The following is a 27,835-nucleotide window of genomic DNA, read 5'->3' as shown; positions in this document are numbered from 1 at the left end:
CTACTCAGACAATGAAAACGAACATGTCCAACATGTCGAGAACATTCTTGCAGCCCTTCGAAAACACCATTTATATTGCAAACTAACCAAGTGTGAGTTTCATGTTACCACAGTTGAGTTTTTAGGGGTTATTCTTACCCCTCAAAGTATGGTGATGGCAGAGAAGAAAGTAAAAGCTGTATCAGATTGGCCCACCCCAAAGACTGTTCGTGATGTACAATGTTTCCTGGGGTTTGCAAATTTTTACCGGAGGTTCATAAATCATTTCTCCCAAACAGTGGCTCCAATCACTAAGCTACTAAGAAAGAAAAAAAAGTTTGTATGGTCCCCAGAAGCTGATCAAGCCTTCTCGACTTTGAAGGAAGCTTTCTCCACTGCCCCAGTCTTGACTCATCCTGATGTGAATCAACCTTTCATAGTGGAAGCTGATGCTTCACATGTAGCAATAGGAGCGGTCTTATCACAACGAAATAAAAACACTGGTCAACTTCATCCTGTAGTTTATATGTCTCGGAAGTTGAACGAAGCCAAACAGAACTATGTCATTGCTGAAAAAGAGCTTCTGGCGATTTGTGATGCCTTTAAAGAATGGAGACATCCTTTGTTGGGTGCCAAATACACTGTCACAGTATATACTGATCATCGTAATCTTCAATTCATGAGTTCCGCCAGACTTTTGACCCCTCGGCAATTACGCTGGATGCTTTTTTTTGCCGAATTTGATTTTGTAGTAACCTTCCAGCCTGGTAAAGATAATCGCAAAGCTGACTCCTTGTCCAGTCAAGAGTCTACCACGTTGCCTGCATTTCAAGCCTCCAGAGCTATCATGGCTCCTGACAAGGTTCTATGTATCATAAAAACTGAAGATTTCTTTGAAGAAATTCGCAACTCTTTCACTGTTGAAAAATGGCAAACATGGGCCCAAGCAGATCCCAAAAGGTCAATCAAGCAAGGTTTACCCTTTCATGACGCTTGTTTGTTCGTACTCACTACCAAACTTCGCAAGATAGTGTTTCATTGGTTGCATGTTATACCTACGGCAGGTCACCCAGGTACTCCTAAAACTCTTGAACTGATCCAATGCTATTTTTGGTGGCCTACCCTAACAAAAGATGTAAAAGCAATGGTAAACAACTGTAAAGTTTGTGCTCGCATTAAAACAAGTCATTCAAAACCAAAAGGGTTGTTACATCCAACCCCAAGTCGTCCATGGGAGCACATTTCTTTAGACTTTATTACCGGTCTGCCAGTGGTTCAACAGCATTCAGTAATTCTGGTGGTAGTAGTCTCACAAAATATGGACATTTCATCGCCTGTAAAAAATTGCCCACTTCTAGTGAATTGGCAACTATTTTACTGAACAGAGTGGTTCGTTATCATGGACTGCCAAAGGTTATCCTCTCCGATCGGGCGTCACAATTTTCCTCCAATTTCTGGAAGACATGGTGTAAAACACTCCAAGTGACATCTACGCTATCTAATAGTCACCATCCTCAAACAGATGGTCAAATGGAGAGACTAAATCAGACTTTGAAACAATACCTACGTGCCTACGCTGAAAAGACACTTCATTTTTGTACATCTATGCTCTGGTTAGCTGTGTTAGCTTACAATAACTCATTCCACACTTCTATTGGCGTTACACCCTTTTTTGGTTTATTTGGCTATCATCCTGACACTTTGCCCATCACAATTCCTCAAGAAAGTTCTCTTCCTCCAGCTGTGTCAGAAACCATTCAGCATTTACATCAAACCCAGAAACTGATTCAACAGCATTTAGAAAAAGCCAAACAAAAATATAAAAGGCATTATGACAAGAAACATTGTGAGGGACCACAATATCAACCAGGTGACAAAGTGTGGCTTTCCACAAAACATATAGACTTCAAGAAGAAGCACATGTTTAACCCCAAATTCATAGGTCCTTACACTGTCCTTCAGCAAATCAATCCGGTGACCTATAAACTACAATTGCCCAGATCCTTACGGATTCATCCAGTGTTTCACACTTCCCTCTTGAAAAAGGCAGTCCAAAAGGTCCACCCTCATCCAGCTCCTGTTCTAGTACAAGGGGAAGAAGAATACGAAGTCAAGAAAGTGTTGGATTCTAAACTGAGAGGGCGTAATCTATGGTACTTAATCTCATGGAAAGGTTATGGTCCTGAAAGTAACTCATGGGTTTCCGCATCTGATGTTCATGCTCCAGTACTTGTGAGACACTTCCATTGTCTTAATCCAAGCAAATCAGGCCCTAGAGCGCGTCTGGGAGAGGGGAATACTGCCAACACCAGAGCAGTATGCGCTCTATTGGCGACAAAAATGCGAAAAACCAGCACTCTCAAAACAACGTAATTTATGCATTGTGCTGCTATGCTGTAGTTTAACCTTTTGCATTGCAGAGTTCAATCCTGAAAACTTATTTTTAATATGCTTACAAATACTGTTTCTTTGCAATGTATTGCTGCAGGTTTTCAGAGTGTGTTAGGGTGTGGCCCCTTTCCAGGGCCTTCCAGAGACTTTCCCTGCAACATGCCTGGGCGTGGTTCTGGGCTGGGCCAATACTCTATAAAAGAGAGCCACCCCAACTCCCACTGCTCACTATTCAGAGGTCCTGGTGCAGAGCAGCAGCTTCTTCCTGAGCTCCTGTCCCGGCTGCCTATTTGGATCTTCCAGTCTTCTGCCCTTCATCCTTCATTGGTGATCATTGTTCCAGGCGGTAAGACGGTGGTTGGACTGTCCCGACACCGTTATTGAGAATTTTCATATTCTTGGTTTAATTCTTAAATGAGTAACAGATTACTTGCGAGCTACCATTTCTTGACATTTATATGGTAGTTTATAAATAGGCAAGACGCGCGATTTGTTTCATAAAGGTTTGACTTTGTTATTCATTGCGTGCTACCATTTCTTTACATTGGCATGGTGGCTTAAGAATCGGCAAGACGTGCGATTCGTTTTATGGTGTTTAAACATTGTTGTCCATTGCGCGCTACTATTTCTTGACATTTACATGATGTTTTACAAATTGGCAAGACGCGCAACTCGTTTCACGAGGATTTAACTTTGTTGTTCATTGCGCGCTACCATTGCTTGACATTTACATGGTGGCTTAAGACTCGGCAAAAGAAGCATGATTCGTTTCATTATACTTTGATCTTGTTATTTATTGTCAGCTGTTATTTCTTGACATTTACATCGTGTTTTACGAATCGGCAAGACGAGCGATTCGATTAATGATGATTTGACTGATATTCACTGCGTGCTACCATTTCTTGATATTTTACATGGTAACACTCGAATCGGCAAGACGCGCGATTCGCTTAATGATGATTTGACTGATATTCATTGCGTGCTACCATTTCTTGGTATTTTACATGGTAACACTCGAATCGGCAAGACGCGCGATTCTCTCCTCGAGTTTATTTCATGTTGTTTATTGTATGCCACTATTCTAAGATATTTATTATGTAATATTCGATTTGGCAAGTTATGTGATTTGTTTCCTGAATCCATATTGTGTTATTCATGGTGCACAATCCTTTTATGGTGTTTAATATATATATATATATATATATATATATATATATATATATATATATATATATATATATATATGAAAGAAAAGATGTCCTGATCTGCGTGTTACGGCGCACTTAATTCTCCGGTGGTGCTGGTTTGAGGCAGGACAACCATATTTTCAAAAAACAAGATTCTCTTTCTGTTTTAGCAAGAGAAAACTGCACTCTGTCGTTGTGCCAAAAATACCTTAACTTTTAATACATTAGTGAGATCATAAACAAACAAACAGGAATCCACTGACGCGTTTCGGTCTCACCAGACCTTGTTCACAGGTGTTTCCTGTGTGCTAATTTCGGCGCTTAAAATAAAGTACTCCAAAGTAACAGAAAAAATACTCAAGTTACACCACTTATCAAGAGTTACTCCATAACATCACTAAATATATATACTTTAACAAAGAAAAATTAAACGTTTTTCTATATACATATTATGCAACAGCGAGACATATGGAACAGAAACATGATAGCAAGTGGGAACTCATGACATTCTATGTAATTGATCAGGTACTAAAATCAGAACGCGGTGGTGACAGAGAAAAGAAATTGCGTCAACTAGAATCCAGACATATACTTGATATCCGATCTCTCACCCCGCTAGGTTTAAACCAGGATGAGGAGTTATTTGTACACCTATAAGAGTTGTCATAGCTCATAAGATGTTGCCATTCATTTATTTTATGTCATTTCCACCAATTGATAAGATGCTTTCTTTCCCGTTGTCATTTGTCAGATAGACATACAATTTTGGTGCTATCAATATAAATTGACTGAAGGAATAATACCCAAACATTAATTTTCTTCCATCAGAGGTGCAGGATTTAGCGAGGGCCTTGTTTAAAAGAAACTTTGGGGATTGTGCTATTGTAGGTAACATGCAATACATGAATATGAATCCAATGTGAATATAAATTAAAAACTAATGAGGGCCCCTATATTTTGTTAACACACCTCAGAAATTGTTTTGAAGTCTCCATTAGTCGCTGAAACAAGATTTTATGACATATATTTAAAAATAATTTGATTTAATGAAATGCTATAAACTACATATACCAGAATGCAATGTGGAACTCAGTGAAAAACACCTTGGATTGTAGTCAAAACACTGTTACAATTTGGTAAATATGTATATAGAAAAACGTTTAATTTTTCTTTGTTAAAGTATATATATTTAGTGATGTTATGGAGTAACTCTTGATAAGTGGTGTAACTTGAGTATTTTTTCTGTTACTTTGGAGTACTTTATTTTAAGCGCCGAAATTAGCACACAGGAAACACCTGTGAACAAGGTCTGGTGAGACCGAAACGCGTCAGGGGATTCCTGTTTGTTTGTTTATGATCTCACTAATGTATTAAAAGTTATGGTATTTTTGGCACAACGACAGAGTGCGGTTTTCTCTTGCTAAAACAGAAAGAGAATCTTGTTTTTTGAAAATATATATATATATATATATATATATATATATATATATATATCTGCAATATGCGCAATTTGTGTTGAAACATTTTAAGAGTATACAGAAGGCCAGAGTTTCTAAATACAATATTGTATGGTCCTAGTATACATTCTCAAAACAGGATTAGAATCATAGTCTAGTATTGATTTCAGGAGATATCATTTTCATATTGTGTGTTCTAACCTTTTTCTTACTACAGGTCTCCTTCCCAGCTGTTCCCTTCCTAATCCCCTCTTCCCCTGATAAACTCTCTCAGTCTGATTTATCTATCAGAGTCTTGGAGCTGTTCAGTGGTGGACATGTTGGGAACTTGCACAGACCCAGAGGATCTGGTGACTCTGACAGCCAGCATACCCAGCAATGTTGGTCCAACTCACGGGATCGGCTCCCATCAGCCCTGCTCTACAAGATGGCACCCCCATTTCCATCCACGCTGACTGTTAGACCAGAATGAACCTTGAGCTGTTACAGTGCTGCCGGTACAGGAGTTATCGTCAGTGGTTTAAGCTCTACGGGCAGGTGCAAGGTGCCACTGAAGGCTGTTGTTATTGGGGAAGGAGCAGAGCTCAAGAGTCTAATATCCGCTCCATTCCTCCCCCTGCCATTACGTGTCAACCTGCTATTTTTTTTAACCTTCTTTGCACCAGTTTCCTTTTTAACTCTTTTCAATGGTTTATCTACTGCAAATCAAGTAGCTTCCCAATGTGGCTATAGCATCGTATTCAATTAGCTCACATCAGTTTACCTTGAATTTGCCTTCTCTTCCTCAATTTCATTTCCATTGCCACTCTTACACCTTTTTGAGATACACTGCATTTCAAATCTCACTCACTAATACTTGTTTGGAAGACCCTGACCATACTTTAGTACCAACAAGAGCCCACCCTCGTCTTCATCAAATTGCCTAACTGGTCTGGTGGAAGGTTTGATTTAAAAAGCATATTATCCAGAAAACAGCAAGGGGAAAAAGGATTCATTAATGTAAAATGCAGATTTACAGGCAGACAATCCTTATCAGAGGGGATTGTAAAATTACTGAACCTGACTTTGGAGAAAGATCCATGGTATTTATCTATGTATATAATATAATGGTATTTGAATAGATAACCTAGTTGGACAACCGTGAAACATGAAAGATTGGACATGAACCCAGCTAATCGACTTATGATCGAATACAATGAGGCAGACTATTTGGAGAGTGATCCTTTTCTATTTCGTCGAGAGGATGCGTTCCCCAAAGGATTGTCAAACAAATAACTTCTGACAATGTATATTTGGACATATTTTAGGATAATAACCAGTTGTGACAAACAGACAGGAGACCTAAAACTGACATTTAGAATCAAGAAAAGGGCTTCACTCGGGGATGCAGCCAGTGGTGTGGAATTTTATCAAATATCTACTTGTCCATTGAACAGGCTGCTTTATAAATCTACTTGTCCTGTAAACAAATCCACCTGTCCCTTTGTTGCCAGTTAGTGGGGCGATAAATTAAGGCCGCAATCTCATTTTATAAGAGCTCAGACAATAGCCTCCCTGATTATGCCAGAATTTAGATTATGCTAGAGTTCAAACCCTACTTTAGTAGTGATATATTTCTAGCAATTCCAGCATTTTACCACCTTTCTACAGATCTACATATTCGGGCTGGAGGTAGCGTGCATCAATAGTTCCAGGGTTGGAATGCACTTTGGGTCTGTGCAAATCTACTTACTTGCATATTTTAGGTGTTTTCAACGACTCTTTTCTAATATTATAAGTTTGGAAATTTACTTCTGACTAGGGAAGAAATAATACTTCTTCCATGGTTAGAAAAAAAGTGGTTGGAGGGAAAGTGAACTTGTAAACAGATTTTTGCAAGAGCAAATTACACCTCCATATGTGCTTGTGCTACAATTCCTGGCCTGCTTCTGTAAATTATTGTCAATTCATGAGCACTGTAAATCTGCAAAAATGCATGAGCATAATATCAAGGGTACACCTTTGTGGCTTCATTTAAGATTTAGGCCCCTAATTAAGTCTTGAGGTAACCAAAACTTTTTGTTTTTATTAACATTTTGTCTCTCTCTTTTTCTATCGACTGGCTTCACTGTGAGTGGCAGCATTCTGCTCTTTCAAATGCAGCATATCGGCACAGAAAGTTGTTTTGTTCAGTGCCAGAGGCTACTGTGGCAATGTGTGCTTTTCAAGACTAAAACATATTATTGCCTTTTGCCAATGTTTATTATAATGGTAAGAACCTGGTAGCTCCCAGCAACAATAAAGTTTTACAAAAACTATATCAACACCAGACACACATTGACAAAACCAAAAGGCTGACCACTATTGTGAGACCTATGGGTTTTGCCATGGTAATTTATTTTCATGTTTCCCAAAATCTTGTTGAAACTGGTAGCACTAATGTACCATTCTGAATATCTATGGATGATGCTTCAAAGAAAATGGTACCTTGAATGTCACAGTAGTTTACCAAAATGTTTTTTCCCAGTTGCATTGTTTGTGAGCATTCAATTTGAAAGCAAAGACTCATCAATCTTACTTTCAAGCTTCTGCAAAAATTAGAGTCTAATCAGGCCCCCGCACACATATGCATCTAATCAGAGAGTATTCTGGGAACATTATATGTAGCCTGCAAACGTGTGTACACATTCTTATACTGTTCGAGCTTACAACATTTTCTTAAAGAGTTCACCCTAATAATAAAGGCTTGGTATTAATGAATCATAAATATAATTTCAAACAGCATTAACATATGGGCACAAACATTACCTGAATTGCAGACAATGCCCTTCCTTGTTCCATAATGTGGTACAGAAAACTAGCAGCCAAAGGGTTTGTGCTGCAGAGGGATGGGACTACTTGTCCCAAGGACAAAATAAACACCACAACTTCTTGTCCTTGACCCCTAACTATATGTCCTGGGAGTCGAGCAATAGGAATTCCACACCCCTGCATCAGTCATTATCATTAAAGGCTCTTCCAAGTAGTGAAGAAAAGCAAGCCCCTTATATATGGAGCCAAAGAAGGGATCATTATTTACCCGTAACCCTAGTTATTCTCCAGCAGATTCTTAAGCACTGAACTGTCCTACCCACGAGTGGGATATTGGAGCACTTTTGTATATAAAAATCCATAGTTTTCCATCCTTTTACAATACAGGCTATTTAGCTACATTGGCTCTATTTCTTCTCACTCTTCCTTTAAAAGGGTTTATGAACATGTTTTTTGTTACTACTGTTGCGTAGGCTCTCATTATCCTAATGACTACTGGATTTGAGAGGCAGAATAGCATGCAGTGTGGGAGAATGAGTCTTAGCCCACTACAGGTGACACCTGTCACCCCAATCCGGATTTCTTGCTCTGGCTTACTAGCAGTGCCTCATCTCTACCCAAGAGCCTGGATGATTGGGCAGCCGAGCTCATGACACAATTTAGCCTCAGGAAAATTGTGGTCACTCAGATCTCATCTGTTTCTCTCAGTTACATTAGTCTCACATATACAAGGACAAATATGTTTCAATAAGGTTTTAATGAAGCAATTGCATCTTAGACTATAAAGCATGTACTGCAATAACCAGGACGATAAAGCTTGACAGGATTCAAATTGTGACAAGGAGAGTAAAGCGTAGAAATGATGCTACCATATTGTCACTAGAGTTAATAGACTAATTCCTACCTAAGATATAATAGAGCACAGCGTGTTAAGCTCTAATTCTGCCCTTCAGGTTTTCCTGGGAAGACATCATCCCCCATACCTGAGCAAAGGCCTGAAGTCTGCATAAGCAGCTGTAGCGAAGCGTTTGAAAATCAGCATACAGTTGTGGTTCTCTGGCTGGAATGTCCCTCTAATGTGTAAGGGACAGAGAAGTGTTTTTATAATAAAACAACTGATGTTCTGAGAAAATGTCCCTACGTAAGGATGTGTGTTTTTCTACGAATGTCAGAGACAAAACTCGTACCACGTTCATCGGCAACCTATCTTACTACAGCCTTGAAAGAAGCACAGAGTGAGCAAGAATGTCTTGTTGAGAACTCAATGCCAGCCTAGGCAAAAACAGCTAGATAGAGTAAAATAAAACAAGACCGCAAAAGTGGCTATTGTAAGAATAATAAAATGAAGCTGAATAAAATATATCTAGGTTAGAGTGCACAGCGGCAGACCTAGTATACTAAAATAACGTGCATGGACCTATAACTAAAGTGGCTACACAACAAGTACACACATTGCAATGGTTTGATGGAAATTAGGAGGGATATCTACGGTGGGCGTTTGGCGGTGGAACCCTTAATTTGTTGACAGATGTCACAACAAAAGACATACTGCTTAGCCTGTTTGTATGGACTGGGCCACCAATAACGTGCTTGCAACAATGATATTGTAGCTGCCACACCAGCATTGGCAACTGCTACCCCCTCATGCGCTGCTTTAATTAACTTTGATCTTATGTCTTTGTTGGGAATTACTCGAAACCCCACGCCTGGTATTACTACTTTGCCGTCTAGGAAGCCTCCCATTCGGTAGGAATATTTAGTAGGAAATGCTTTTGGATGAGGTTTGCCTTCAGCCGTAACTTTCACTGCAGCCCATATGTCATCGCCCAGTTTTGCTCCTGAGCAGCTTACTGCAGCAACAGTAGCTGTAGCTACAGCTGATTTTGCGGCTTCATCAGCCAGTATATTGCCAGCAACGTGTATTCCAATGCGCTGTTATCCAAGTGTATGTACAACTTGGACATTTGGTAGCGTTTCCTTCAGATTCGCTACTTTCCCATATAACAGTCCGTATTTCACGGTGTTGGCTTTAGAATCACTGAACCCATTCTGGCGCCAATAATGTAGGTATCATTTAAGGACTGGGCACAGTAGTACGAATCACAGACAGTCCGTGTTAGCTGTGTAGGATCCGTATGTTCCAGTGCCATCACCAGAGCCTTCAGCTCTGCCAATTGTGCTGTGCAACGCCCAGGGTTTGCATGAACGTATGCTGGGGACAAAATTTATTTTCCTCCATGTAGCCACTTACGACTGCACAAGCAGCGGAATATTAATGTTTGTGCCTACTGCAGGTTGTGCTGAGCCATCGCTGTATATGACTCTTTTGTATTGATCAATAGGCAGTGTGTTTGCTGAAACTGGGTATTCTAGTTCATATTGCAATAATTCTTGTGTTCGTAATTTTGGGTAAAAAATGTAGTCTACATCAGTGGCTGTCAAAGACGTTGCCATTGAATCCAACATGGATGTAATGCTTTAGCGTTTGGAACGCTAGCTTTGGTAACATCCTCAAGGGCTGGGATTGGAGAGACGACCATAACGCGCTTGCCTTGGGCTAGAGGTCTTTATTTAATGACAGCCATTTAAACAGCAGTGAGAATTTTCTCAGTGGGAGCAAAGCGTTGTTCTGCTGCTGAATATAAATGTGATTTGTATTCTATCGGTTCTGTCTCACCCTCGTTGAAAGTTACATAGGTGAAGCCAATGGCACCAGCAATTACTCGGATGACCAAATGTGTTTTGTTGTCCCTTGTGTGTAAATGTTGTGCTGCAAGCATGTCTGAGTGCAAAGCTCTGAGAATGTGTGTGTATTCGACTGTTCAAACTTTACCTGAAACGTCAGGACATATTAAGTTGTATAAAGGTTTTATGTGTGATGCATAATCAGGAATGTAAGTTCTGCCAAAATTTAGAAAACGCAACAGAGATTGTTGCTTTTTTAATGGTATTTGGAGGTTGTAACGATGCACATTTTTCCAAGAATTGTGGCGCTAGGCTCTTTCCTTCACTTGATAGCTCATATCCCAGAAACAGGACGCTAAGCAAGGGTATTTTTTAATTTTTTTAAAATCAAATTTGTAGCCGAACTCGGCAAATCCTACAACAACGCAGGCTACCCGTCTTAAATGTTGCAGTAATTCCTCATCCACGAGATAGATATCATCTACATAGAACAATGCTTCAGGGTCAATGTTTTGCAATATTGAAGTCACACGAGCTGCAAACAGTCCTGGGCTGTTCTTATACCCCTGGGGTAAAAGACATAATTTTTTCTGGGAGCCTAGTGAATTGAAACTTGTTAAGTTTCTACTCCCAGGCGCTACATTCTGGCGGAAGAAACAATTGGAAATGTCCAGTGTTGTTTTGTATTTTTTGCGCACTATGTTGTTCATGAGTGCTGTGCTTTGTGAGTTTGGTATAGCATATGTGCATGTATGACTGTTTAAATGTCTGTAGTCTAAGACTATTCTATACGAATGGTCCGGTTTAGCTACTGGGAATAATGGTACTCCAGTTGTGTGAGGATTTCCCTCACGGGTGCTTTAGCATCATATTTAATTGGATATTGGGGTTGTGGTTGGGGTTGATTCTGAATAGTGACTACATGATAGGGGGAATCTTTGTCCCATCCTACGTGGTTGCGATATAACGCGGGTGCCTGTGCCAATGCACAATCAATGGTGTAGGATTCTGCAAGCCTCTCAGGAATAAGGGGCGAGAAAGAAGGTTTGATAACATCTTACCCATATGGGCAAGTACGGACAAATTCAGGTGGCCAATCCTTTTTGGCCAGCAAAATATATGTTTACGACGCGGTACCAACTGATTGCGTCTATTGTGCACTCTATGTCTCCTAATCGTAGCGTTACTTTGTACACCCTATCTGGCGTGGAGACACGCATGTCTGCGGTTTCTACTTGTAGGAAGTCCTTAGTTGCTTTCTCCTTCAGATGCTTTAGAAGATTCAGGCAAACTATTGTGACCTCTGCCACGCTAACAGCGCTAGAGGCCAATTCTTGTTCTTCAAGACAGCCGTCTTCTTGAGTGGAATGTCGAACTGGAACTGCTGCCACTTTTTTTCATTTTGAATTGTGTTTTTTGTTGGGGAAGTTTCTCTTCTTTTTTAACAGAAACGTCTGTTGAGCGTCGTGATTCCTGTCTCGGTTTCACATACTCAGTTCTTCACTCGGACCGCCCACCTCTCTCATTGCGTTTTTCTGATGAGTCCCAAAAGGAACAAGATTGGCGTGTATCAGTACATTGATATCTATCAGGCGTTTTTATATTATCGTTATGAGATTATATCTATGCTGTGGGGGTCCCTGTGTGCGGAGATTCTCCCCTTTCTTTTTCAAGTGTTTGATGTTTTTTATCCCCACGTTTCTTAGTACCCTCTGAAGCTTGCTTGGTAGAATCTTTATAAGATTTACCTTGAAATTGTGGTTTTGTTGGTCTGGCCCCAGGCTATCTCGACCAATGCTGGAATAGGTCTCTGAAATAATCTTTGGCAGCTCACGTTCTTGATCCTGTGGAGGAACGTCCCGAAGCTGCATGCGCACCGCTAGTGCGACTGCTTCTTCTTTAAGTTTACTTTCTTTTAAATTTTTTATTTTATTTATGATTTATTGTGCAAAGAACAAGACAACATGTAACAAAATAAAACAAGACAGCCCGAATATCTAGATGCAAAAGAAAGTCTAAGTCCCAGCTCCGCACACTTCCTGGGCGCCACCTGTTGAAGAGAATTGCAAATTAGTCATTGGTTCATGAGCCATAGCAAGGCTCCCCACTGATCACTAGTGGCCCCAGTCTCTGCAGAATAGGCACAACTGCCACTGAACTGTCTCAAGGCGGTACACGACGTATCCATCAGGCCATAACCAACTACCAAACTCGCAAATAAAAAGAAAACAAGAAACAGGAAAGAAGGCAGGCAGAAGAACGGCACAGAAGCGCTTATAACAAATCAATGTCACATTTCCCACACCCCCAAGAGAAAGCGAAGGCACACCAAACTCCTAGCTGTGCATTTAGTCACAAAATACCACGTCAGCCATCCTTCAAGGCATCCAGATAAGCATGCAGGGGAGCCCAAATATCCCTAGGTCGGGAACCCTCCGGAGTCATCTCCCAAAAACTCATCAGCTGCTCTTGACAAAAGGGGGCGTCGCGCAGCCAATCAGATCCCCGAGGGGCCCAATCCTGACCCCAGCACATCGCAACCCTGTGCTTAGCTAGCAACAAAAGAAGGCTCACCAACTGTCTGTGGAGTCACTGCACCTCGTCCCCACATCCCAGCAACGCTAGTCTAGGGGAAAAGGGCAACTCCAGTCCGGTCATCTCCTCAATTAACCTCATGACCTCCACCCAGAAGACACGCACGCGGCACACTCCCACGCTAGATGCAAAAAACCAGCCTCGGGCGCCCGACACCGCTCACAACTGGCATCTGCACGCAAGCCCATCGAACAAAGGCCTCTAGGGGTATAATATAGGTGGTGCAGGAATTTAAAGTGAAGCAGGCGAAGCCTGTAATTAGGGGACAGTGTTCTCATATACGCACAACATCCTTGCCACATCTTCTCAGATATAGGCTCGCCCAGATCCACCTCCCATCTCACTCTAGCAGACGAACCAAGATCACCTCGCTGCTCCTGCATACAATTGTACAATTTAGTAATATGTTTTCGCGTCGACTGAGCTCCGCACAGGGCCTCCAAGGCCCGACACTCCAATGGAGGGTCCGAAATTCCAGAAAAACGCCCCAGTAACATTGCGCGGACATGCAGCACGTACAGCCGCTGCAGTGCAGTACTGCATCGACCCTCTAACACATTCCCAATGGAAATCAATCTCCCATTCTCAAACCAATCCCCCAAGGTAACCAATCCTGAGTCCCGAAGGAAGTCGCGCAGCGGCCTGTTTCGGAACATCTCAAGATACGCGACTAAAAGGACTGACAGCAAAGAGGCAAAGGCAGAGCTCGCCCCGGAGCGACGTAGCAGTACCGTCCAGGCCCGGGCGGTACACGCCACCTTATCAATACCTCGCGAACGAGAAGAACTGCCCAGTATTCGGGTCAAATCAACTGGCTACACTGAGTCGCTCTCAGGCGCAAGATGCAGCAAGTAGCGGACGGGCCGCAGCAAGTAGTACGCGAAGTGCACCTCGGCAAAAAACAGTAAAGCTCCAGATCTGGAGCAGCAAGGCCACCCAGCTCAAAAGGCAGCGTCAGGTTCTCCCAGGAAATACGAGGTTGCTCCCCGGCCTAAACCAATCGTATCAGAGCCAAACGAAGCCGATGGAGAAAGCTGGCCGGGAGAGGGAGTTTAACAAACAGATATAGAAATTTTGGCAGGATCACCATTTTCACAATCGCAATGCACCCAATCAGCGAAAGCGGTAAGGTGCGCCACGCCTCAACTTTCTCCTCTAACCATGCCAGCGCCTTGCCATAATTGGCCAACCAGAGAGTATCCACATGACAGCTCAGCCAGATTCCCAAATATCGAACTGGCCCATCCGCCCATTCAATTGGGTACTAGGAGGGGAATCTCATCATCCCCGCGGACAGAGGCAGCACCACCGACTTGGACCAATTAACCTTGATCCCTGAAAAGGAACCGAAACGCACTATTTCATCCAACAAAACATACAGATTTTCACGCGGCTCCCGAACATACAGCGCAATATCGGCAGCATACATGGATATCAGAATGGACCGCTGTCTGTAAGGCAAACCCCCATCCCCATGATGCTGCCGCAACCACGCCGCAAGAGGCTCCACTGCCATGGCGAAGAGCAACAGGGACAAAGGGCACCCCTGGCGAGTTCCGCGGGCAACCGGAAATGAGTCAGAAATAGACCCGTTTAGTCGGAGTCTAGCAGTGGGAGAAGAATATAACAGTCTAATCAATTTCACAAAACGAGCACTCAGTCCCACTCTAGCCAGCAGCGCGAACATATAATCCCACGCCAAAGAGTCGAAAGCCTTGGTAGCATCCAAGAACATTGCAGCTGCCTCCTCCTCGATCCCCTGCGTGCCCCCCACTGCAAAGAACGTGTGCGGATTATGAGACGTGGATCTACCCGGCACAAACCCAGACTGATCCGGAAGCACCAGCTGGAACCGCGCCGCAATCATTTTGGCTGGAATTTTAGTATCGATTTTGATCATGGAAAGTGGACGGTACGAATCACAGCTATGCGGGTCCTTGCCCGGTTTGGGTATTGTAACAATGAGAGCCTCACGGAGAGAGGCAGGAAGGATCCCAGTCTCCATGGACTCCGCATACACGTCCAAGAAGTAAGGTGCAAGAATATCCGAGTATTCCTTGTAGAACGCAGGAGTCAAACCATCCAGCCCAGGTGACTTGTCAATCAGCAGACTACGAATTGTGCGACAACCTCCTCCACCGAGAAAGGATTGTCAAAGTAAGCACGATGAGTGTCGTCAAACCAGAGAAGAGCAATGTCAGAAAAGTAAGCCTGAGCAGCAGCAGCGTCTAAATCCACTGGTTAGGCATACAAATTAGCAAAAAATTGGGTGAAAGCCAGCATCACCGCTTGCGTCCCAACCACACGCTCACCCCCAGGGCCATCAATCTCAGTAACATAACTGCTAGCCCATGGTCTATGCAGCATGTTTGTCAATGTCCGACCAGCCCTCTCCCCCTCACCATATCGCCGCGCCCGGGTGTACCGCCCCAAAAAGCAAAGCTCCCAAAGCGCAGCCTCTTCACACTTGGACATTTCACTCTGCAGCTCCGCAAGGACAGCACCTGACCAGTTTGTCATCAACCTGCGCTCCAGATCCGCTATCTGTCCCTCCAGATGGGTCAACTCACGACGCAGCGCCCTCAACACCCCATGCTGCTTTGAGAGGCACACCCCACATATAACCACCTTAAATGCCTCCCATAAGGTGCCAGCCGAGTTCACAGACGTCAGCAAAAAAATGGTGCATGGCCTCGCAAATATCTTCCCGGAATGCACAATCCCAAAGAACCCCATGCGGCAATCGCCACAGGAAAGCGCGCCCCAGTCCACAAGGCACCTCTAGCACCAGCCAGACCGGTGAGTGATCCAATAAAGTACCAGGCAGGTGGTCCACCGAACAAGTCCAGAGCTCCACGTCTCTCATGCTCAACCAGCGGTCAATACGTGACCAGCTACTATGCGCATAGTTCACACATGTGCCTTCTCTATCAGTACCATGCCTCGCCCTCCACAAATCCACCAAGGCAGCATCTTCCATCACAGACTGTAGCACTCTGGCGGCCGCAACATGCTGCACCCTAGCCACACTCTCATGATCCGCTGCAGGGTCCAGAATCACATTAAAATCATCTCCCCAGATCACTGCACCCCCGCCCACCGACTCCACCAAGCGCCACAGCTCGCGAAAGAACACAGGATCATCCGTATTAGGGCCATATACAGAAACAAGTCTACACGGTCTATCGAGCAGCATACCACTCAGCACCACATAGCGACCATTCGGATCCAGCACCACTTTCTGCGTGCACCACTGCACTCCTTTACACAGCAAGATCGCCACCCCAAGCAGTGAAATTCCCCAACCCAGCCAGCCCTCAGCCGGTGCCTAGTAGCAGCAACCAGATGCGTCTCCTGAAGGATGCAAATATCAATTTCGTGGCACTTAACATAGGCAGACATAAGGAGCGCCTTAGGCCGATCATTCAACCCACGCACATTCCAGGTTAGACAGCGAACAGCTGCCAACTTACTAGAGCCCATCGCAGTCTCTCAGCAAATGCAAATCACCTCTGTATCGCCCCAATCTGCCCGCCAGCCTTACACATAGAAGAGAAAAACTAGGAAAAAAGTAGACAGAAACATCACAGATTGCAAACTTCCCAAACCTCCACCCACACAGACCCCCCAAACGGGCTGAAGCATAATCTCACCCCCCCAACATCCAAAAATAATTTTACCATACAAATACTGAAATCAGGACTCATCCCACGGGCGTAGACGGGCCATCCAACCCACCATCCCATCGGGAATGGGGAGGCAGGGCAAAAGGGCCGAACAGCAAAGCAAACTAAGCAGAGCAGCCATAACAAAAAAGGAGCTTATCATGCAGAACCCCGGCAGTCGTCTCACGGAAACCCCAGCCACCAATCTTACACGAATCAGTCATTGTCACTCAAGGCAGCTCTCTCAGCCCGAGAGCCCTCCGGGCTCGAATCCTCCGCCGGCTTTGGTACCGAATTAGCAAATTTAGCTGCTTGCTTCGGGTCAGTGAAGGACAGCAGTTTCCCATCATGCTGCACCCCGAGTTTAGCCAGGTACAACAGCGAAAACCTCGCATATGTTTGGCTCAGGGTGCACTTGACCTGTAGAAAGGCACGCCTCGCAGTTTGCACGCCCGGAGTTTAGTCGGGGAAGAAAGTGAGTTCAGAGTTCTTATAAATCATAGGTGGTCGCTCCCGACCCAGCCTAAGAATGACATCTCTATCTCGATAGTTCATCAGGCGAGCAATAATGGGGGGCGGAGGAGTCCCAGAAGGAGGCCGAGGTCCCAGGGGCCTATGAGCCCTCTCAACCACCAACAGCCGAGAAAGCTCACCCGGGAAAAAAGATCAAAAGGCATACCCTCCACAAAGTCCTCCATCCGCCCCATATTAGTAGACTCCGGCAGGCCTATTATGCGAATGTTGTTGCGGCGCGACTGCACCTCCAAATCCTCATTCTTGTTGCAAATAACCTCTAAGACCCTCTCTATCTGTAGTAACTGTTCACGATCACCTTGAGTCATGATCGTCCACCAGGGCCCTGATGTGGTCAAGCTGCTCCGTCAGGTGATCAAGTTTAGCATCTATGCCTGCAAGGCTGTTTTTAAGATCAAGAAACATCACCTTGACCAAGGCATCCGAGCTCCCAGCCTCAGAGTTCTCACCGCCGGGCAGAGAGGAGGATGAGCCCCCTCTCTTCTTTCCACCGTCAAAGGTAAGTCTGGACTGTTTTTGCTCGGACTTGCCCATTCTCCGTCTACACAAGCCACAAATAATCCACCACCAACAGAGCGACGAAGCAGCAATCTGAGGAGCCCCGCCACCAAATGCCGCTGCAGAGGGACAAGAGGGCCTGTCCGCACCCTCCAGGCACAGCAAAAACAAGGCACCCAAACCGCTACACCAACACTCACAAGGTGCCAATCAAAAGAGTCCAAACGTGACGCAGGGCCCCCCGGCAATGGCATATACCCAAGTCTCAAATGTAGCGTCTGAAAAGGAGAGTGGATATCCAGGGCAGGGCAGACCCACCCTCCACGGTACTGGCCACCCCTTCCACAGGCGTATCGGCCTTTTGAGCAATCAGGGTCAAAGCGCACTGCACAACTGGAGCAAATTGGCAGCCCCTCCACACCTCCTCCTCCTCCGGCCCGACCCAGCCGGCAACTGCCTCCAGAAAGCTCCTGTAAGCTGGGGGCCAAAACTGTTCCTAGGGGCCCCCAGCACGTCCACTAGTCTGCCCAGGGAGCCCCAGAACACCCCCAGACCGCCAGCGACCACCACCTGTCAGCCGCCAGCGATCCAAGCGATCCAGCAGCACGGGCCGACCCAGGATCACTGCCTGAAGTATTCCGGGCCGGCGGCCCTGCAAACACTAGGCCCCAGCTGCCGCCGGCCGCCAGACCAGCATTCCAGCTCCAGGACTGCTCCCCGCCGCGGCCCGATACAGCTGCCAATGAAGCAGAGCCAGGAGGAAGGTCGTCCCTTTCCCAGCCGCTCAGCACCACCATCCAGCTCTGCGACCGCCGGACCCCCAAGCAGGCACCTGAACCGAAAGGAGGGACGCCCACCAGCAGGCTGCGCCGCGTCACTCGACAGCACCTCAGCGGGCGGGGAAAATCTCCTCTAGAACCCCGCCTCGGGCCGGTCACCAGCACTGATGTCTTCACTGGGGCGAAAGCACCCCAGCAGCGCCTAACTTGCGCTCAATCTGCTCCTCCGCCAGGAGAAATTTAGAAAAGAGGCCCTAAGCCCGGCAGAGCCTCACACAGTGATGGCCATCTTGTCGGCAGGCCAGACCACGCCCCCCCCTTCAAGTTTACTTAATATGATTGAAGATACTGTGGTGAAATATCCCATTAATTGCATCCCCAAGTCCAGGGCTGGGGCAGCCCCGTAATCATCTTGAATCTGTTTCAACACTTCAGATAAATTGGCAGGTGTCGGTGTATCGTGTTCGGTAGTATAGAGCGTGGCAAATACCGTGCCCCATGTATTACAATTATCTACAGTGGGAACCATGGCAAGCACATTGTTAATATTCTATGTTTATCCTGAGGGCCTGTATGGGGAAATACTGCTTTCAGTGCATTTATTTTTTGAGCTAACCAAAACAAAATTTCTTCTCGTTTGTCGGGTACTTTACCCATGATCGAATGTACTGTCGCAGGATTAATGCCTGGCATTACTGCATGTGGTCGTGCCGGAGAAGCATGTGCTGGGTTTGTGTTCAGTGTTTGCATTACAAACTGTACTAATCATCTGTATATTGCCGACAGATCAGAATATTAACGGCGGACTTCAGATACTGTTAGGTTCGCTGCAGCAGGGTGAGGTTTAAAAGTGGCCAATAAAGGCCAGGTAGGACCTTTGTTACTTAGAGGACCTAACCTATCATGTAAAATTGTGTGGGGTAGGGCGCCATCAAGCCACTTATTATGTTCTTGATAAGATAGAGGTACTTCTAGATATGCATATGCTCTGTATTGTGCAGGTACATTTGCAGGTGTATAATGGAGAAATGTATTTGTGTTCCCATCAACTGTTAGAAATGTGACCCAAGAATAAAAAAGGTCTGTTCTATAAGCTGCGTGTGTGTCAACAACAAATGTGACTGGACCCCCCCGGGCCGTTAGGCCATGTGCCAGTAAATGTGCAGTAAGGGGTGGTCTCATATTGACTGCAATTGCTACCTATTGTGGATTCGCCATAATGAATGGTAAATTTTGTTCAGAGATAAGCACACCAAATGGGGATTTATACTTTTAATGGTTCAGGCTTGAACAACCTGCAGCGTTAGTTAGGTGCTCCCTACTCGGCTGAGGAGGAAAATCCTCAATACCATGGACATCTCCGTATATAGTACTGAGGTGTCTTTGTATGTAGTGAGACAGAGATACTCAGGAGGAGCTGAAAATTAGAGCCTGACCAAACGATGGCAGTGCCATGTCGCATAGACTCATTATCCTAATGAGATTACTGGATTTGAGTGGCAGAATCACCTGCGATGTGGTGGACTAAGGGGGTCATAATGAACACAGCGGGATTCCTCTTGTGGGATTTAAGAAGTGAGGAGGAGGCCCTGATGGGTGCAGGTCATTCCAGGATTTGGCGGCTTGGCAGGAGATTGATCAACCTCCTCTTATGCTTCTGTGGGTGCGGGGTGTGTGTGAGAGTGATGCTGAGCGAAGTAGTTTGGTGGGGTGGTGTAAATTAAGCTGGTGATTGAGAAATGCAGGGCCCGTGTTGATAGTAAGTTAAATGCGTCTATGAGGAGTTTGAACTGGCAGCACTTTTGGATGGGAGTGGAGCTCTCTGAGGATTGGTGCAGTGTGGGATCCGGGTGGGGGGGTCAAGGATGAGTCTGACTATGGCTTATTGGATTGTTTGAAGTCTGTGAAAAAGGTTGGTTGGGATGCTGCGTAGAGTGAATTGGTGTAGCTCAATCTACTTGTGATTAGGGCCTGCATGATGTTATGTCTGTTTTCTTGTGGGAGCCAACTGAAGATCTGACATAGCATGCAGAGGATGTGGAAGCATAAAGACGTGACACCGTTGACCTGGGACTTAATGGTGAGGTTAGTATCTATAATGAGGCCTAAGTTCCTAGTGTGGTTGGTTAGGGGGTGTCTGGGTCTGAGTTTAGCGGGTCACCAGATGGAGTCCCAAGGTGATCTCTCATTCCTACAAATCAGCACTTCAGTTTTGTCAGTGTTGGGGTTGAGGCGGTTCTCATTCATCCAACTGGCCATGCTGATCATGCCTTGCCATGCCTTGCGGGTGATGGGGTCCTCCAAGAGGGAAAAAATTAGCAGGGCTTCGTCCTCATACGAAATTATGTTGATTCTGTAGGAGAAGATGATGTTAACCAGAGGAGTCACGTTAATGTTGAAAAGTGTGATGGTTCATGTGGGTCTCTGCAGATGAGGTCCTTGGGTTCTGATGTGAACGGTGTGGGCCTGGAGAGGAAGGAAGCTACCCTCTTGAGTGCTGGTCCTTGTGTCCCTGCTGGGTGTAGTCTGGTGATGAATTCCCCTGAGAGCATCCTGTCACTGTAGAAGGTGTGTGGGGCTAGCCTCAGGAGGGCAGATCTTCAACTTCTTGAAGAATTCACGATGGGAGGAGGCAGTGCTTAAGTGTTGCCGGAGCTCATTCCACACTTTAGGAGCAATATATGAGAAGGCACAACCTTCTATTCTGCTTTTGTATATGCGTGGGATGTGTGCTAGTGGGAGTCCAGCAGAGCAGAGTTGCTTGGAGGGATGGTGGAATTGTGTGTGACCATTCAAGTAAGCATGGCCTGCATTGTGAAGTGTTTTGTACATGTGGATGAGGAGCCTGGAATGTGCACTCTTGCGTATCTGGAAGGAGTGGAATTACCTTAGGTGAATTGTGATGTGGGCCTGACGTGGGCGACCGAGGACTAGTATGGATGCTACGTTCCGGACGGGATGGAGTCTTTTAGTGAATTGGTTGGTTATTCCTACAAATAAGGTGTTTCCGTAGACAAGAATGCAGATGATGAGGTGACTGAGGGACCATTTTCCTGATGTTGTTCTGTAGCTACTTGAAGATGATCTTCAGCATCTTCAGAGTGCTGAAACAGGCCAATGCAAGTATGTTGACTTGAGCAGGCATGTCCAGTTGGCTGTCTTTAATAAAGCCAAGGTTTCTTGTATCTGCTTTGGGAGTGGGAGCAAGTCCAAGATTTGTGGGTCACCAAATGGAGTCCCACAATGAGGCTTCCTTCCAGAAAATTCGCCGCTTCGGTCATGTCCCTGTTCAGCCTGAGGCAGTTGGACTCCATCCAGGTGGACGGAGTTACCCTATCTGTCAAACTCTCAATCAGGTCCTTAATCTCCCAGTGCCTCAAAAAACAACAAAAAACACACAAATGTGACCTTTTATAAAGTAACTGGGCCCTGATATAGCGGTTTGTTGTAATCCTAGTAATATTTTCTTGTAGTGAAACTGGAAAAAAGGTACAATAAGCATAAAAAAACAACAAGCTTGACATTTCCAAGGCTCCTCAGTAAATGACTTCTATTTCTGATTTCAGTGAACTCAATTTTTGTTCTTATTTCGTACGACATTTACACTTTATTAGAATGACATTCATGTGAAGCATCAGAAAATAATCCTTAAAGGGCTGTCAATATTTCAATATAGATTGCTAAAAGGATGGCCCAAATGTATGTCCCTGTACGAACATTCAATACTATACACTTTTAGAAAAAGAAGACATAAAACAGAATTATGAAGCTTGCCCTTGGCCACCCTCAGTGGTTATCCATTTTTTACTTAAAATGTATTGAAGTCTATACTGGTACCTGCTTAGAATCTGTAGCTGGGGGTACAAGACTATCCAGTTGCTGCCTGTTACCAGTTTTAATCAGCCATTCGTTAAACTTCATCTCTACTAGCGCCTGGAATTGTTTTCTTTGTTCCCTGAAACACATAAAAAATAATGCAGTTGAAATAAAGTTAAAATTATTATTGTAATCTGTAACAAACCATTAATCGAGCATTATTAACAAGTCTGAATACATGTTGTAGAACAAAGAGCTCAAATGAAAAATATTAAAGCATAAAGCATACTTATAAATTAATCCAACGAGTATTACAACCACACTACTGTAACCTACTAACCCGCATTTCCACTGTTCAGAGGGAAGGCATTTAACAAGCGACTCTCCACTAATTTAGCAGTTTGGGCTCTCTCATGTAAACATATTCCCGGAACCCTCCTTAGCCCCCCCTCGTAAGCTGATATAAATCACATATCCGAGCGCCCAAAAAACCACGCTGTTACTCCAGAGAATGGGCATGGGCCAGAGCCACAACTGACATCTCAGTTCCAGCTAGCCTAAACCTCGTGCACAGCACCCGGAGAAACGCCATGCGAGAAACTGGGTTATTGATTGAGTTCGGTGTAGGCCCTGCTCAACCAACAGCCACAATCCCTGTCAGGGTGAACCACTAAAGTCACTAAGTTAGCCTGTGCTTAACCTTCCGGTAGCTTGGCACTAAAGTAGTCAGACTGAACTTAGAGGCAATGTATAAAGTATTTCTGCAGCACACAAACAATAATAGAGTGAAAACAAAACACACAAAAAATCCCACACGAATTTAGAAAAATAACAATTGAAAAATTGGTTTGCTACCAAACGACCAAAATCTAAACAGCTGAACTAGAGTAAAGATTTTTTTTTAAGTTTAAAGCGAAATGTAGCACCTAAAAGATCAAAGCGTGAACATCTAGTCGCATAAGACCGTGGCAAAGTTGAAAGTTATGGTCAACCGTGATGGAGTACTGGTCGAATACAAGTCTGCGCTTACATTCAGACTCAGAAGAATTTTCATGGAAAAAGCTCTGAGAAGGTAAAGTTAGGCAGGGCAAGGGTGCAGGCGCTGTCCAAAAAGGATGTGTTGCCATTGGGGAGTTGCTGGGCGAAGTTGTGATTAAGTTTTCTACGTTAGGACTTTTTTGGAAGTCGAAAATCTCAAAGTGGGAAAAGCTGCAGGCTGCAGCCGAGGAGGGCTACAGAAGGTCAGACACCTCTCCTCAGAGCGGCCGCTGAACAGGAATTTAAGCTGTGAAGAACAACCTAGAAAGAGCTGCTGCCTAGTCAGGCCAACTGGCGATGCATATTGGCAGAATAGATGGGTCAGTTGGTCCCTCTTTCCTCTCAGTTGTTAGGGCAGCTTTTAACCACAAATTTTCCAAGTGCCAAGTTTTTGATTTTGGCTATCTGGGCACCTTTGGTACCAGGTGCAGGTTTCAGGTGGCTGGAGCCTGTTCTGTCCCTGAGGCTCTCATAAGGAAGCCAGCCAACTAGTCCTTGAAGTCACTCTGATAGCCCTGGGTACAAGAAGTAGAACATGGCTCAAGCAGCGGGGCTGAGGGTTCAAGGCAGGCCTTCACATAGGACAACAATCCTTCCAGGTGCAGCAAAGCAAACGTCTGAACTACATAATATACTACAGCATCAGGTAGTCCTCAGGGTCCTTCTGCATGTCCAGAAAGTAAGCTGAAGTGTGGTTCTAAGGGCCCTAATTTTGTTCCTGGTACCTTCTTTGCAGAAGTAGAAGTTTCTAGAGATTTTCCTTCAAAGTGCTCGTCATTTCCTACCTCCCATGTCCTGGCTCCAGCCTGACTACAGGTACAATGAAGTGTTTGAAGTCCTTTGTGTGAAGACGGAACAATCTAATGATCTGCAAATGGGCCTATGTCCAGCTCCTCTCCAAAACCCTGCTAATGAAGGCCTATCAAGGTACACCTAATCCCTCTATTGTGTAGCTGTTTGGGAGGAATAAACAAACCCTGCTAATGAAGGCCTATCAAGGTACACCTAATCCCTCTATTGTGTAGCTGTTTGGGAGGAATAAACAAAGTCCAACTACACCCAGTAATTTGACCCTGAAACAGGCTCTAGGCACCAAATAGTTAGGGCAGGAAAATGCCAACTTTTTAAAAGTGGCAATTTCAAAATTGTGACTTAAAATCCAACTTTACCATTGAAGAGGATTTTAAACTACAATTTCCAAGATACCAAACATTAAAGTCCTACTTCTTCTCAATCAAATGGTAGAACTTCCTTATACATACACACCCTTTCAATGTAATCATGTATCTCTTTATTACTTTACTCCTACTGTAGAAGAGAAAATATGCTCCCTCGCCAATGCACTAATCTGTTTTACCCTATACCTTTCTCAATCTATCCTCTATCACCACTCTCTGACACATCCCAAACCTCATTCAACTACCATTATCTCTAAAATAACCCTTTCTAGACTTTTCATTCTTCTATCCCCTTCTAGCTCACCCCAAAACTCATTTTCCTATGATCTCCCAAGCAACTCTTCTAAATTCTTCCCTCATGCATTGTAAGAATCCATTTTGTATTGCTCCTTTTCCTTAAAGACATTTAGTTTGAGTTCTCTATCTGAACGCACTACCTATTGCATATGTTATCTTATTATATTTGTTTAGTGAAAGAAGCCTGGTTCCACCACAGGCTCGCAGCTGGTTTTTTTCCCTAGCTGAGGCACATTACTCATAATAATCATGTGGTAAAAATAAACTAACCGACCTCGGCTGTGGTATTTTGGGGAGGGAATGGTTGATATCTATATCTTTGAACCACGAAATCCTTTGAAGGGTTCTCAGAATGTGAGAAGTCAGACAGCTGTAGAAGGGAGTCGAGGACAAGGCAGGGACAGGAACCAGTGTGTGGAAACTGATTCCCTCCTTAAAATTCCTGTATGACGTATATCATTATTTACTTATTTTATGTATCCTTTGATGTATGAGTATAAATATCACTGTTGAACGCACCATGTTAGCACACTTTACTTTGGGCTGGGGATGCCAGTTATAAATCTGTTCTCTTTTCTGCAGCAAAATAAATAAGACCTTAGTCTTCACTCCGACTCTCCGTGTCTAAACTCCTTTGTAAATGCATTTGTAAGTATTTTTAGAACGTGCTTTACAGCATTTCTCCTTTCACTCATCCAAAACCGCATTTTACTACTGTGATCTCCCTAACCCCTTTCTACAGGCTCTTCCCTCTTCCATATCTCCTTTTTCTCATCCCAAGCCTCATCTTACTATTATGATCTCACAAGTAACACTTTGAACTAGATTGTTCCCTCTTCTATCCCTCCATTATTCTATTCAATCCACTAACATACTCATATGCCCACCACTCAAATTAACTCATAGTTCCCTATACTAATCCACCACTAATCATTTTGGGTTCCAGAGTAGTGGGCTGCTGGCTGGAAAGCACTTTTGTGCCTTGTTGTTACTAAAAAGATGTGAGCAAGCTTCAGAAACATGCAGTCAGGACCAAGAGTAAATGGGAAGTGTTACTCATTGCTTATCTTCCAAACACATGCACCCTTGTATTGCTGCTACATATGCACTTTTTCTGCGTCAGATATCATATACTTGCGCCTTTTGTTAGAGAAGCTTGTACTGCTAAGTTATTAAAGCTTGGAGAACACCTTTTCATTCTACAAAAGCTAAATCACTGGCACTGAAGGGAATGTTTTATAGGGTGGGGCAGCTGAGGGGGTGTGGCACGAAGTGCAAGAAGGAAGTAACAAAGAGTGCAAAGGGACAGCAACGGATAGTGCAAGGAGAGCACTTTGGTGAGCAGAGGAGAAGTGCCTGGTCCAAATGGAAGAGATGCGCAAGCACATGGTACAAGAGGAGAGTAATGCAGGCAAACAAGCAAGGAGCACAGAAGGCAAAATGCAGAGTGTGGTAAGGGAGAGAGTACAGAGGAAGAACGCAAAGTGCAAAAAGGAAATGCAGGGATGAAAACACATGGCGTAAGTAGCAGAGGTAGACATGTCACTGAAAGTTTAAGCCAAGCTCAAGTTTAAAGCCTGGCTCAGCTCGAGGTCCTGTTGAAAACTCGAGCCCATAACGAGCCAAACTTTCATGTGGATTCTTCTTGCCACCATCGCTCTACCTTGATACTGAGAGGTAAAAAAAAAAAAAATAACATTTGAGGCAAAAGAAGAAAGAAATAGATAACCTTTTAGAGGCTGATTTGTCCAGAGTGAAACTAGAAACCCTGGTTTAGAAGCGGCCGCCCTGCTCAACCAAATTTGTGATCTTAGGCAAATATTTTATTTTACATTTCTTCACTCCCGCAAACGAAGGCACCTTCGAGTTTGAAATAGCAGCTATAAGAAGACCTCTTGTGCTTGAATTAATAGAATGTAATGTTTGCTCTTTCATGTGAAAACTGTCTTGCTCTGTAGTTCATTAATGGCACACTCACCAGGGTGCGGAGGAGGGGCAGAACTGTTCTAAGTTCATGTTTAAAAATTATCACTTTTAATAAGTACTTCTCAGTGCGGCACGATAATGTGACATATTAATGTTAAAGCTTCCACATGTTAAAGAAATCCACTTTTTTGACATTTTATGTGATGTTTGTTGAATGATTTACATGGCAAATATGTTCATCCACAAGCTTTAATAGCCAAGCCAGACCCTTGGCTCGAACTACACCATACATTTTTTTGGTTGCCCACCTCTACTATGCAGGTTGTGGGGACTTGGCTTGATGTCCAAGGAAGACTGAGGTGTTCAAGTGACTCTCCGTGGGATTGCGTGAGGGGAATACTGCATTGTGGTAGTTTCCTCTCCAGAAACTCTCTACTCTTGTAACACTGTGCTTGTTTTTTGGCCTGGCCCACTTTTTCACATCACATCTCATTGGGAGAAGATGCGCATCATGTTTACTGGCAGTGACACGTTTCCTTCTCTTCAGAGCGCCTGCTACTTTATGATGGCATCATAATGCAGGAGAACTAGGAGGCGCGTACACTTTTTCATCTCTACATTAGAACCCTTGCGGATAACCAGGTTTGCTCATATCTTGTTTCTAAGACCTGCTTTTTCTTCTGAGAGCATTTCTTATGAAGATATGTTTCAGAATTACAATTTATTATTGTGCACTTCCTACCTGAACTTCTTGAATGACTGGCATTTTTCTCAAAACTACAGAAGCGTGCATACTAGATGATGAATGAAGCTATTTCAACATGCTTGTACGCTTATTGCATCTATCGTCGTTTAACATTGTTTCACTTATGTTCTGGAACTTGAAAATAAATATTTCATGGCACTCTTATGGATATCCTTACCCGAATTGTTCTTGTTCCCATTTGGTATTATTAAGCATCACCAACTTATACAAGAAGGCTATTATTCATGTGTTATTTTACCTCTTCGGCGAACTGA

At 44.2% G+C, this 27,835-nt stretch overlaps 1 protein-coding gene across 10 annotated transcripts in view; it reads right to left on the bottom strand.

Moving 5' to 3' along the window:
- Nucleotides 1-27,835, bottom strand: part of TBCCD1 (TBCC domain containing 1) — a 356,963-nt gene that overhangs the window by 115,525 nt on the left and 213,603 nt on the right. For all 10 annotated transcript variants that reach the window (XM_069225791.1, XM_069225786.1, XM_069225795.1 and 7 more), the window contains one exon: nt 22,398-22,515. In XM_069225791.1, the coding sequence (XP_069081892.1) occupies nt 22,398-22,515 (118 nt within the window). The remainder of the gene's footprint in view (nt 1-22,397; nt 22,516-27,835) is intronic.

The sequence above is a fragment of the Pleurodeles waltl genome, chromosome 3_1, assembly GCF_031143425.1.
Source record: "Pleurodeles waltl isolate 20211129_DDA chromosome 3_1, aPleWal1.hap1.20221129, whole genome shotgun sequence".
In the NCBI taxonomy this organism is placed as follows: Eukaryota; Metazoa; Chordata; class Amphibia; order Caudata; family Salamandridae; genus Pleurodeles; species Pleurodeles waltl.
The sequence above is the reverse complement of the archived record's forward strand: the minus strand, read 5'-3'. Positions and strand labels throughout refer to the sequence as shown.